At 25.9% G+C, this 13,813-nt stretch overlaps 2 protein-coding genes across 2 annotated transcripts; both read right to left on the bottom strand.

Annotated features, from left to right (window-relative positions):
• Positions 1-37: 37 nt before the first annotated feature.
• LOC112684589 (gamma-tubulin complex component 2-like) lies at positions 38-11,134 on the bottom strand. Its single transcript, XM_025556186.1, has 16 exons — positions 10,941-11,134; positions 10,710-10,862; positions 7,545-7,692; positions 6,873-7,029; positions 6,675-6,803; positions 5,705-5,859; positions 5,406-5,534; positions 4,964-5,140; positions 4,740-4,899; positions 4,496-4,673; positions 4,186-4,439; positions 3,023-3,194; positions 828-1,005; positions 601-747; positions 264-418; positions 38-155 (listed from the first exon to the last, which is right to left on the bottom strand). Exons 1-16 carry the CDS (start codon positions 10,985-10,987, stop codon positions 92-94), a joined length of 2,403 nt encoding a protein of 800 aa, XP_025411971.1. The 5' UTR covers positions 10,988-11,134; the 3' UTR covers positions 38-91.
• Positions 7,962-10,703, bottom strand: LOC112684590 (52 kDa repressor of the inhibitor of the protein kinase-like). The gene is made up of 2 exons (XM_025556187.1): positions 8,363-10,703; positions 7,962-8,296 (listed from the first exon to the last, which is right to left on the bottom strand). Exons 1-2 carry the CDS (start codon positions 9,435-9,437, stop codon positions 8,214-8,216), a joined length of 1,158 nt encoding a protein of 385 aa, XP_025411972.1. The 5' UTR covers positions 9,438-10,703; the 3' UTR covers positions 7,962-8,213.
• Positions 11,135-13,813: the final 2,679 nt, after the last annotated feature.

The raw sequence follows: 13,813 nt of genomic DNA, 5'->3' as shown, positions 1-13,813 counted from the left end.
TATAATTATTGAAAATACATTTTAAGACAAATATTAAAAAAAAAAAGAAAAGTAATAAAGTGTACATTAGGTGAATTTTAAAAATAAATGTTTATGTATATAAAACTGTATCATCCTTGTTAATTTGCTCGGTGTACATTCCATTAAAGTCCATCCTATATATAACCAGATCATAACAATGTAAGTATACATACAATATAAATTATTATATTAAATTAAAATTATTATAGACATTGTTATAAATAATTATTTAACTTCCTTACCTATACAAAAAATTGTATATAATATTACCGCTATCCAATCTACTCATTTTTCTTATACATTTTAAAAGGTCAATCATTGCAGCTGTAAATTTGTTTTCTAATATTTGTATTTGCTTTTTAAAATCTATTTTAAGATTAAGATGACTTTTGGATAACTGAAACAATATACTCAAATTTTTTAGAAATTCTTGTTACATAAAACATCAAAATTACTTGTGAAAATAATAATTTTATTGACTGTATGAATTATATAAATGCTTTTAAATTTTTGTTTAAATTCATGATCTATATTTAATTTAAATGAATAATTAGTTATTTTTAGTAAAAGTAAACTTACATCAAGAATGAAATCACTGAATTCTGTACATAATTCTAGTAAATATCTACTGCGTTTCATTAAATCAGGATTTGTAACCATACAGTTTTTCAAACAAAGATTTAAAAACTTTTGCTGTTCATCCAATAACTCATCAACATTTTTAACCTATACAAATATGAATTAATAAAATGTAAAGTATATTAATATTTAATTTTAATTTTTACTACAAAGTAAAAACAATATACGTTATATTGAATAGCAGATGTAAATGTTTGCCACTGTGTTTCGATGACTTCTTCAAACATATAATATTCTAGGTTTTGAACAAATAACAACATGTTTTGCCTTAAATTAAAAGCCTTTTTGTAGGTAATTGCTGATGAATTTGGTATTTTTTTTAATTGTTTATCACACAGCCATATTCTATTCAAATTAAACATTAATACAAATTAAATTTTAAAATAAACCACTAAGAACATCAGTAAGTGTCACCCCATCAGTTACATGCAACAATGAAAACAGTTATTAGATTCTGATTGGAGTAAGTTGTTAAGGTTTGTGAAAATTACTTATTATTTATTAAAAAAATTGTAATTCTGTCAAGAGACTCTGTTCAGAATCAAATAAAGATTATAATATATTTATTATTATTAAGTTTGATGTTACAATTATATACAATTATCCAAGCAATACTCAATGTACATAGTACCCTCCTTGTGCAAAGTTATAACCATTTTAAAATAAATAGAAATATATAACATTTAAATTGACAACAAATATTACATAATAATATGTACATTCAATTTCTTATTGATTTTCTTTTAGATATTAAATTAAGAGCTGAAAAAATAATAAAGTTTTAACTTGTTACGAGTATTAAACAAGTATTTCCTTATTAAATTATTCAGAAAAAAATCAATGGATTATTTTTTGCATTTTACATGTATCAATATAAATCCAATTTAAAAAATATATTAAAACAATATTAATAATAATTTTGAGGGTAAATTAAGGAATCTTTTCTTTAATTTTAAATTCAATTTTTGTTATCATTTTTCCACTACAACAGTTGAAGAGGATATTAACAATAACTGTTATATGAGAATCTTAACATACAGTAATTCATTAACAATGCTCACATAGATAAAAGTTTTTTTATTATCTTAATCTAAGGTACTGACAAAAATAATTTATGATACTTTGCTTTTTGATAAACATTAATTTTAATTACAGCTAAACCCCTCTCGTTTGTCACTCCCGTTGATCAGACCATAGTATTATCTATATGAATACTTTAAAAATATGTGCATTTGGATTTTCCAATTTGTAGTATGTAACTAGATTTATATTAATAAAATTATTTATGTAATTTAATATATGTATGTAATTTAAAATAATTTAATAAATAAATTTGATAAAATGTTGTCTTCAAATATTTCTGAATATTCTGATAATCTGACCTTTTTTGAGTTCCGACCAAACCCTCAGTCCCAAAAGTGACGAATTAGACGGTTATACTGTAATGCTTATTTAATCAAATCTATTCAGTTTTAGGATTATCAAATATTATTTAAAGTTAATAGCTCAAATTGCAGTATATTATTGCATATATCATATCGCGTTGCATTGTTTTTTTGTGGTTTCAATAATAAAAATTAATATTTACTCATGAATCCTTTGAGATATGAAATTTAAACTAGTCAACAATTTCTTACTAACTTCAAAATTCCTAACATTTCTAAAATATGGTAAAATATGTACTATATTGATTAATTATAATTTTCGGTGATCCTTAGTTACCAAAACACTACATTTCAACTTGAAATATACTATTATATGCTATTGGTTGAGAAATCTTTAATTTTTACATTATAGAGCTTGAAAGAGTTTCAAAAGATGCTTTAATTTGTCCTTTATTGGATCTATTAGGTTATAGAATTATCAAAAATTATTTAAGAGAATCCAAAACTCGTCCTACATTACATATTTTAGGCCAATGGCGAATCTCTGGATTGTTCCCTGCAGATTTTATCTTTCACCTAATTGTTATTATTTTTGGCATCATAGTGTTGTTTTATTTTAAAAATAAATTTATTAGGTAGTGGTTAAATAATTAAATAGAATAATAAAAAAAATAATTAATATTTTTTTTAATTTTATTAAGAGTAAAATAAAAAAATAATATTTTCCAAGTATTAAGACTCAAGACTTATGATTAATAATACTAACAATCTACTATAACTCTGAGCAGAAAATGTAGAAATTGGGAGTTATTAGAACTAGTTTGATGATTGAAGAACTAAGTCCTCAAGTTATACTTACGATCAAAGTATATTTTATGGGAAATTGATATTTAGTTACTTTGTAAAATTAATAATATATATATATATTAAAGTTTAATTAATTGTATTATATCAACTTACTTTATTTATTAACTTACTTAAGTAGTTGACGTTCTACACTTTTGAATAATAATAACAATCTGAATAACATTTGATAATTTGATATAACAGTTTCATTGAATATTAAAGAAACTGGCCATTGTGTAGTTAATCCTAAACAAAATGATTGTATACCTAACAAGGTTGATGCTGGTTGAAAGATCGTATAATCTATAAAAAAAATTAATGTTGATAAAATATAAAATTTAACATATTAAATATTTTATTATTACATATTTAATACATTATTTTGATGTTGGTATTTATTTTTATAAACATTACCTTTTAAATACAAATACTTGAATTTAAAATGGTAGGTAATACCAGTTTTAGTTTAAAATATAATATTTGTGTATCAACAGCATCATAAAACAATATAGTAAGAATAAAATGTTAGCAAATAAAAAAAAAAAAATGAAAAATCAAGCATTTCAGATGATTTAAGTTTTAATTATAGTAAAAATTAGATTACTTTTCTTAACCATTGCCTTATTTCCAATTACATAGGATGACCATTTTTGTCCTCCACCTTTACATAATTCCATCTCCCACCTCTCTTAACTTTTTACTTACATTCATTAGGAATTTCACCATTTTATTTTAATTCTATACAATTTTTTTCCCTCAACATTTATTTACATGACACCTCTTACCACCTCATCTCTCTTTATAATAAACCTGAACAATCATAATCATAACTTATTATCAGTGGCGGTTTGAGTAACTGAAACTCCAGGAGCAAGCTTCATAAAACCACCCACCCACCCACCCACTGTAATTTGTAATGTATATCTTGACTCCAGTGGCCCCATGATAGATACATATCCACCCCTCTTTGGACTAGGAGCGGTTGCTCCTGATAGTCTTATAACAAGCCACCTCTGCCTATTATTTTAAATTGTTTTCTATTATTTGTGTCACATATATTGTTTACTGTATATATATATATTTTTATTCTCTCCAAATGAACTAATGATTTGTGTACATAAATATCAAATACACAAAGTAATTTATAATTGACGAAATATTGACTTTACAAAATATACCATATAAATACGAGATAAGTAAATGAAACTACAATGATTAATTAATCTATACAGAGGTATCTAAGTATAATTGTAAAAATGTTAAGAAAGATAATTTTTTTACAATTAATTTTTACCTTTTTCTTTTTCGGTTTGAATTGCAAGTATTTTAAATATTTGAAAACTCAGTGGATCTTTTTTTAATTCCATTTTTATATCATCTTTATATTGGTCAACACATCCAACATTTACTCGCAAACAAATATCCAACAATGATTCTAGTCTGTTGTAAACAATGTCATCGGTGGGTTTTTTTAATTCTTCATCACATACATCTAATAAATGAACAACAAAATCTCCTTGTTCTAGTAGAAAATAACGTTTAATAGATCTGAAATTTATTTTAGTTTTAGTAATTAGATGGAAAAAAAAAAAAAATCTAGTTACTTTAATCTGTTCATTAAGTCATAGTCATTCAGTAAAACATTTAATAAACTATTGCTTGCGAACATATAAGCACTGTTTATAGTTTTAAGATAATTTGTAGCATCAGAACACCACAAAGAGTATATTAATTTTTCATCACTCGTAGATTTGTAAACCAAATTTGATTTATTTGGAATATCTAGATAATAATAATATGAAAATTTTTATGTAGCAAAAAAGAAAAGAAAACTATTGATGAACTTACTACAGTGATAAAGTGCATTTAAGTATTTTCCAGTTCGTAGAATAATTTCTTTAAATTTTTCTAAGTAGGATGGAACAAATTCATTTCTGACTGTATAACATCTATTCCAATATTTTTCCGTATCATCACTTAACACAAGGTGACCACATTTGATCATAAACTTAAGTAAAATTCAATAATTTATAAATATTTAGAAAGTATTCAAACTTAAAATAATAATATACCTCATCACAAGGGTCAAATACTTGTCCTTTGAAAATCCATTTTTCTAAGGATTGGAAAAATGGAATTGTTGATACTTCAACCATACCTCCCAAAAGTTTTTTAAGTGAATTATCAATATAGCATTGAATAACTTCTTCGTGTAATATTGAAAGTGACTGACCACCTTTTTTATTTTCCTAACAATAATGGGTATTTATTATAAATAAATAAATGCACATATTTCTATTTTATTATATTAAACTAATTTGCTAAACTTTTCAAATTATAATAAAAAATAATTCATAAAAAATAATATTAGTGTGTTAACTTCTTAGCCAATCAAAATAAATATACTTAGAATTAATAACCTTTTAAATTTTATTTGGTATGACAAAAATCATTTAATACAATCAGTCATATACAAGAAGAAAATTACTTTTATAATATATATTTTATACATACTAGCATTATTGTTGATACTATTCGAGCCACATATTCCATTTTGTAAACATGAGCTTGGGTTGCAAATGATAATGATTGTATACTAAGATTCTCAGACTTGTGCTGATTTTCAAGGCTTATTATAAAATTCTACAAAAAAAAAAAAAAAAATGAATAAATTATTATTCAATAGTTATTGGCTGAAAGTCTTAAATTTAGAAATAATTTTATTTTAATAAATTTTATCATTTATATAAAAAATTGTAAAAAAACACAATAACATAATTTTTATTGACAATTAATAATTTGCATAGACTTACTAAGTAATCACGTATAAATTTGCTTAGATAACAAGCCAAAGCTTGATTAACATATCCATTATGGCTTTGTCGATTTTCTTCACAATATCGACAAATGATAGTATAAGCTGATGCAAGTCTAAGTATTTTTGACACTAAACATTTATACTGTGGATCTGAGCAAAAAAATAGTTATCAATTAAGTTAGGGCCAAATTAAAAAATAATAACAACTATTTATGTACCTACAACAAAAATATATTTAATATCTTCCTGATCAATATTATTTGTTTATTCAATTATACATAGATATACAAGTGAAAATGGTAGATTGGTATTTTTATCGTATGCTGTCTACCGCTTATTTATATTTGTCATATGCGATCTACCATGCATGTTTATATAAAAATATGCAGTAATGTATTATAATACATAGGTAAATTAGTGTATTACAGTATAATATGTCAATACGTATGTATTAAAAACTAAAAGTTTCAGTTTGTTTTTTCTTCTTTCTTTGCAAGAATAGAATTTAGTTTATGAGTCACAGTAAACACAAGGGGTGTTGATTCCAATAAGTCATCTTTCCTTTAAAAAATATATGGTATATTCCTCTGATTGAACAATTGAATAAAAAAATGTTTAGCTAACTTAAGTGTTTTAACTTTAGAATAATGTATCACATACAACAACACAAACTAAACTGAAACTAATTTTCTCATATATTAACAATTATAGTCACAATTATTGCTAGACTTAATTATTGAAGTTAAATCATTAAGATAATACTTAATCGCCATCGAATCAATAGGAATGATCTCACACATATATATATAGATGAGTGGCAGATCACATATAACGTATAGAAACATACATAGTAGATGACATACAATAATACCGGTAGATTTTTGATACCTACTGGTAAATATTGACATTCAACCGTCCAAAATTAAGTAATATTTAATAAAATTATAAAAATTATAATAACATACCTATGGATGTATGAATATTAAAAGTAATTGGTGTATTAAGTTTATTTGGAGTGATGAATTTTCCATGAAAGCCCTGAAGACAAGAAAGAATATCATCAACTAGAACACATTCTTCAGGAGAAATAGTATCTATACAATATGATAGAAAACAATAAACATTATATGTTTTTTAACAGTAATAAAATAAAATAATCATACTGAAAGAAGATACTGGTATATTAAAGTAGTCCAGTGCTTGATATTTTCTAATATTTTTCCAAAGTGGAAGTTGATTACAAACACTTTTTTTCAAAACTAATTTTTTGTCTTTTGTTTCTTTTTTCATTTGTCGTTGTTTTTGAAATTCATTTTTTTTTTGTATAAAATATTTTTATTATAAAAAAATTACCAACTTAGTAGAATAATTACTAATTTTTTCAATACTCAAGTAGATGATTAACTGTTACAATGACCTTTGTAATATCAAAATTATTGTTTAAATAATATAAATGTATTTTATGTACTTTAATTTGAAATATAAATTACATACCAATTAAATTTACAAGACACATCAATTATAATATTTAAATTTAGGGTATAACTCAAGTGATTTTTATTTTTAAAATACTAAGTTGTAAATCAACCTATGTTTAGATATACATTTAAAAAGTGGTTACGATATACTAAGACGCAGAATGTCTGTCTTTCACCTTCTCAAATTATTTTTTCTACAGAAAATAGAAAAGCCAGTCTTATATTTGAACTGTAGCTTTATCTAGAATTATATAATTATTGGTTAAAATTCGAATTCATTAATTTACTACATAATTGTTATAATAAATTGGGTTAAATAGAAGTATAATTAAAAAAAAAAAAAAAAAATGAAAATACCTCAACTTCATTCTTATAGTGTTGTGTAAATTCTGAACAACTTATTTCTCGCTCATATTCTTTAGTCCGTTTTTCCAAGAACGTTGTCAACTTTTTATCTTCACGTACTTCTTGAATCAATTCCATAAATTTGCTAAGTATTTTATGGCTATGGAAAATAAATTTCTCGTAAAATTGAAAAATAAATTAACACTTAATTTAAGTTGTCAGTGGCGGATCTAGGAATTTGTTTTGGGGGGGGGGCCCAATATTTTTTTACATCAGTACATATTTTTATAAAAACATTTATATTAGTATAATGGTATATTAAAATATATTATTAATTATAATGTATTATATAAGTGTACACACATAAAAAAAGTATTAAAATCAAAAATATTTGTATATAAAAAAAATATAAATAAAAGTAGTGTTTTATAAACAAAATTGTAATGTTTCGAATGTTGTTTTGCAAACAAATCTATTACTTCTTCTGGTTTTATATCAATATGATGATGAATATTTAATAATGATAACCCATTCAAACGATTTTCTCCCATTGTCGTTCTCAAATATGATTTGATTCTTTTTAAGCTAGAAAAAGATCTCTCACTTGTTGATGTCGTTACAGGTAATACAAGAATAAGTAATAGTTGTCGTATGTTTGGGAAATATCCACCTTTAGTTTCTTTAAATGCTTCCATAGCGGTGCTGATTTTTGATTTTTTTTTCTGGTTGTTTAGCCCAATGTAACTGCCACAACATGATTTCAGCTATAAAAATGCAATAGAAATTATTTCGGTTACATAATAGGTACCTAGATATACTTATTATTTTACCTTTTAATTCGTTAAGTGTTCCTGGTAAATCTGATTCATAGAAAGATGCACCTTTTAAAATATCCTCTTCAGATAGAGCATTTAAGTAATTTGGTATAAGTTGTTGTATTTTAAACACTACATTATTTTGATTGTCCAAAAACATATTTTGAATAGACGTTATAAAATTATCCAAAACGGTGAAATAAACTGTAATTTTAAAATATTCTTCAGTACTTGAAGTAGTTAAATTTGATCGGTGAGCTTGTCTTTTACATATCCGTGGAATTTTAACATCAATATTTAACACGCCTGCTTTAGACACAGCTCGATTAAAAATATTATTAAATTTTGTTACTTCTCTGTTATTTTTAAGAGCAACCAACACAAGATTTATCATTTCAATACACTTTGTTAAATCTAAATCTGGATTTTGTAGCTGACATGATATTGGCAAAGTTATTGACAGTATTTCGACCGCTACTTCCAAAGACAAAATAAATTCAAAATTTAATACTGATCGAAGAAGTCCATTGCATTTTGAAAGTATATTTCCATCTGTTTTACCTATTATATCTTCCAAGAATTTTATAATAGGCAAAAGCATATCCGAAAATCTAAGAATCGCCTCATGAGATTCAACCCATCGCGTTTCGCATAGTTTTATTAAAATAATAGATTTTGATGTCGGTAAATGTTCAGTGATTACTTTTTTAATCAAATCAACTCTTTTTGGGAAATCATGTACAAAATTGCATACTTCTTTAACGGTCGAAAATAATTTTTTTATGGATAGTACATTGCAAGCTTTTAATAATGTTAAATTTAACCGATGTGATGCACAATGTGTATAAAACGATTTTGGTTGTAAATTAAGAATTCTAGCTTGTACTCTTTTATATTTCCTCGACATATTAGCACCTCCATCGTATCCTTGGCCTCGTAAAAATTCTAAACTTAAACCTAATTCCTTCAATTTTTGAATAATTACATTAGCCAAGTTTTCACCAGTACATTCAAATACAGGTACAAACCAAATAAAATTTTCTTTAATTGTACATGTTGTTGTATCTACATATCTAACAGATAAACTCATTTGTTCAATATGCGCCAAATCTGAAGTTTCGTCACATAAAATTGAATAAAAAACACTGTCCTTCACCTCTTTTATAAGTTTATCTGTTATGACTGAGCTGCATATATTTATCAATTCATTTTGAACAGTTTTACTGACAAATGTCGCGTTTTTTGATACCGATTCAAAATGTTTACGAAAATTTTCATCACCAGCGTCTATTCTAAATAATAACAATTGTTTAAATATTCCAATATTTTGATTATTAATTGCTTGAATTTCATGAACATTTGCTGTATCGTCAATAGGAATCAATTTTTTTAAATTAACATCATCACGGTGTCCTTGCAAAGAAATATTATAACGGCCACAAAAAATAATAGTTTTAACTATGGGAATCAATTTATTTTTATTTTCTTCAACTGTTTTATTTAATTGATCATCAAGTTGAACTTCAATGGTTTGTTGTTTACCTTCAAAACATTTAATAAATTCCAATGATCGTAAAGTTGCAGTTTTATGATATTCTCTTTCACAGTGTTTTTTTAAATCATATAAAGCATCTTTGTACTTAATTAAAGGAGTTTCTTTCAAGATTCCAAGCTTTTGTCCCCCAATACCACCCACCTTTGGTCCAAAAAGTACACAAACTTTGCAAAAAGCTCCCTTACTTAAATGACTATAAGCTAACCAATTGTATTTATCTATCCATTCAATACGAAAATTTCTACTATGACCGTTTTTATCTTTTGTTACTGGAAAAATATAATTTTTATTTGGAGTCCACGTTTTACTTAAATAATTATAAAGTTCACTTATCTCTTTTCGTATTTTAACATTACATTCCTCTTCAACTGCGAATCCTATATCATACTCTTTAGTTGTGACATTATATAACGAACTACGAAGGCAAGACGATACTCATATGTGTAACAACGACAAAAGTAAACTAAACCAAATCATATAATATTTTAACCTATTTCTAATAATTGTTCATTTCAGATAAGATATTTGACACTGGCTGCAAGTTATGTCATTTTACGTCAATCTAATAGGCGATAAGATAAGATGTTATATTATAGCGGCATTCACGGTTGACTTATAAATATAAAGTATAATATAATTAAATATTAAGTATTAAAACAAATTCAAAACCTGAATTTTTCGTAAATCATGATTATAAATTTAAGTCACGGTTATATTCTTATACATCTTATGGGCCAAGGAGGGCCCAGGCCCCTCTGGCCCCCCCTTAAATCCGCCACTGTAAGTTGTAATAAAATATTAGCTCACTCAATACTCTGTACTTTTTCTTTTAATTCAATAGGATTCTCAGAGTGAAGTAACAGTTTCTGTAGTGTATAATCTTTTGAATGTTCAAGTTGAACATCATTTCGATTCCATCCTTCTAATTTATCAAATATATCTTCAACGGTAGTAGTCGATCTAAACATAGAAAATTCATTTCCAATGTTATATACTTCGAAACCCAAAAATTATTAGATTCTAAAACAATATATTTACTTAAAACATGTTATTAACTCTTCGATGGGTATCCTCGCACGATCCATGTTGCTATTATTTTTGTTATACTACAGATTAAAATGGGTGATTACTAAATCATTATTTTATAATTATTAAATATTACAACAAAACAAAAAATTAAGCATACTACATTTCTAAATTACTTTAACGGAATTCGAAACAGAAAACAAAAACTATAAGATAACAACTTACAATTTATTAAATTGATTGATAACAAGTTAAAACTGCACCAATGTGTATTTTATCCATTATGGTTTTGTACGAATGTAGATAATATGGGTTAAAATGTTTTCAACCGTGATAAAACTCGTTTGCTTGAAACTTGATCGTTGGCGAATACATAACTTTATTATGGGGGGTATCAGTTGTAAACAAATTATTATAGAAGGGAAATTCTTAAACCTAAGTACCTGCACATTTCAATAATAAATAATAAAAGATATATATAAATACATATTTAATGTGTTAAAATAATAATTTACGATAAATCCTTGCAATATTTTTTTGTTTCCTTATAATTTATTTACATTAAGAATGCTATTTTATATAATTTTAAAAAGACCTATGGAGGGGATCTGACCCCCACATCCCCCCTTGTATATGCCCTTGAACTCGAACTACTATACTGCCATACTAAGCCTACACTTCTTCAGTTTTAATCTCGGATTAACATACATATATATAGTATATATCTTAGTCTGTGATTTAAATCATTCACTATCAGTGGAGTATTTAAAATGGTTTTTAAAAAATAAGTTTCTTTATAATATTATAAAAAATACATGTAATATAACATTAATACCTATAATAATATATATATACCAAGGGCGTATTCGAGGGGGGAGAGCGAAGAGGGTATTCGCCCCCCATAGCTCGTATTTTTTTTTAATATAATACATTGATTTATTAAAAAATGTAATGTATAAATAATTAAAAATATAAATTACTAGTATAAATTACTATCATTATAATATGATAATAAATTCAATAATATGTCAATTGAATCACGGGTATCAATTTTTGTTTATCTTCATATATCATAACATTTTTCGTTGTGGAACGAATAGTAGTATTATCTTCCACAGATATTGCTACGGTTATAGACATTGACAACCATAACCGAGGTATTTATCAGATAATGTAAAGTAATTTAAAGTAACACTTTTTATACTACATGTTTACTAGTTAGTCATTTTTTGGTACATTTACACATATTGTATAATTTTGTATTTATTAGAGCTATATAAGTCCTTAATAATTCTACCCGCCTATTTTTTTTTTTTACAACATAATATCTGGTACTTTTTGTTGTGCATAGGTATTTAGTCATTTTTTTGTACACAAATGTATGCATATTTGTATATTTTATAGAGCTATAAGCCCCTAAGCCAAATAATATTCATAATAACTGACAATATTTGTTTCCATATTCTTTAACTTGCAAATATTAGCCAAAAATATATTTTTGTAAATTGAAAACATGATTAAGATCAAGAATAGGCCGGCATAGATTAACACGTTTGGCTTTGCTGCATATGTATAAAAATATTATTGTATCCATTGATGAAACAATCAACAAATTTGCCAAAATGAAAAAAAGAAATTTGGAATTTGTTATTTGACAACTTACCAATTTTATATTTTTTACTTAGATATTTGTTAAATTAAGTTACCTATCTTAATTGTTTTTTAAAGTTTTTAAAAAATAATTAATAGGTACTATTACTATTATGATTATTTGTTATTTTTATATACAGGATTCAGACTAAAGGTACAATTTTAATGTAAGAACTATTCTTTCTTTCTTTCTGTGCCTTCACAACTCTGTAAGAGTTTTGGCTGCCACTGTCACTGTTCTCCAATAATCACGATCCTGTATCCTCTCCTCCCAATTTGTTACTTCTAACCTCTCTAGATCTTGTTGCACTCCATCCATCCATCGTTTCTTCGGTCTGCCTCTAGGTCTTCTGCCTGCTGGCTTGTATTCGATTGCTGTTCTGACTTCATTTGTTTCGTCTCGTCTCATTGCGTGTCCAAACCATTGTATTCTCTGTCCCTTTATATGACTTGTTATGGGAGGTACTTTGGTGATTTCTCTTATTTCTTTGTTTTTTCTTCTACGCCACCTGTTTATTTCAGAATCAAAAAACGGTCCACATATTGTTCTTAAAACTCTATTCTCAAAACTTCTGAGTTTTTGTTCGATTTGTACTGTCGTCGGCCATACCTCACATCCATAGGTTAACGTTGGTCTTACAATGCTCATATATAGTCGTACCTTTGTTCCTCTAGAGAATAGTTTTGATTTAAAAAATTTTATTAGTGAGAAGAAAGTTCTTTCCGCTTTGAGCAAGCGACTAGTTATTTCAGTGTCCCAGTCATTGTTACCAGTGATTGTTACACCTAGGTATTTGAAGCTATGTGCTTTCTCAAATACGTAATTATCTACTGTAAGGTCTTCCTCATCTTTTTCAGGCAACGTTTCCATTACTTTTGTTTTTTCCTCATTTATTTCTAGACCAATCTTTTTTGCTTCCTGTATGAGTGTTTAGGTATTTCGCACAATCATTTCCTTGTTTTCTCCTACAAAATTCAGATCGTCTGCAAAACCTAGTACGTCTAACGTGGTTTTGCCATTATTAATTCCGAGTTTATTACTTTGTACACTGCGTATTACTTTTTCTAATGCTATGTTGAAAAGTATTGGCGACAGTGCGTCACCCTGCTTGAGTCCTGTTATCACTTCAAATTCTTCGGACAATGTACAATCCATTCTAACTTGATATCTTGTTCCGTTCATACACATTTTTGTCAGTGATATGAGTTTTATAGGAAAGCCGAACTCATACATT

This window comes from Sipha flava, unplaced genomic scaffold (genome assembly GCF_003268045.1).
Source record: "Sipha flava isolate LNK unplaced genomic scaffold, YSA_version1 252_pilon_pilon, whole genome shotgun sequence".
Lineage (NCBI taxonomy): Eukaryota > Metazoa > Arthropoda > Insecta > Hemiptera > Aphididae > Sipha > Sipha flava.
The sequence above is the reverse complement of the archived record's forward strand: the minus strand, read 5'-3'. Positions and strand labels throughout refer to the sequence as shown.

Coding starts and splice junctions, on each gene's coding strand:
- LOC112684590 (XM_025556187.1), bottom strand. CDS start 9,437: ATGAGTTTATCTGTTAGATATGTAGATACAACAACATGTACAATTAAA. Junction 8,297..8,362: donor AACACTTAACGAATTAAAAG/GTAAAATAATAA, acceptor GCATTTTTATAG/CTGAAATCATGTTGTGGCAG.
- LOC112684589 (XM_025556186.1), bottom strand. CDS start 10,987: ATGGATCGTGCGAGGATACCCATCGAAGAGTTAATAACATGTTTTAA. Junction 6,804..6,872: donor TATACCAGTATCTTCTTTCA/GTATGATTATTT, acceptor CATATTGTATAG/ATACTATTTCTCCTGAAGAA. Junction 5,141..5,405: donor TAGTATCAACAATAATGCTA/GTATGTATAAAA, acceptor CATTATTGTTAG/GAAAATAAAAAAGGTGGTCA.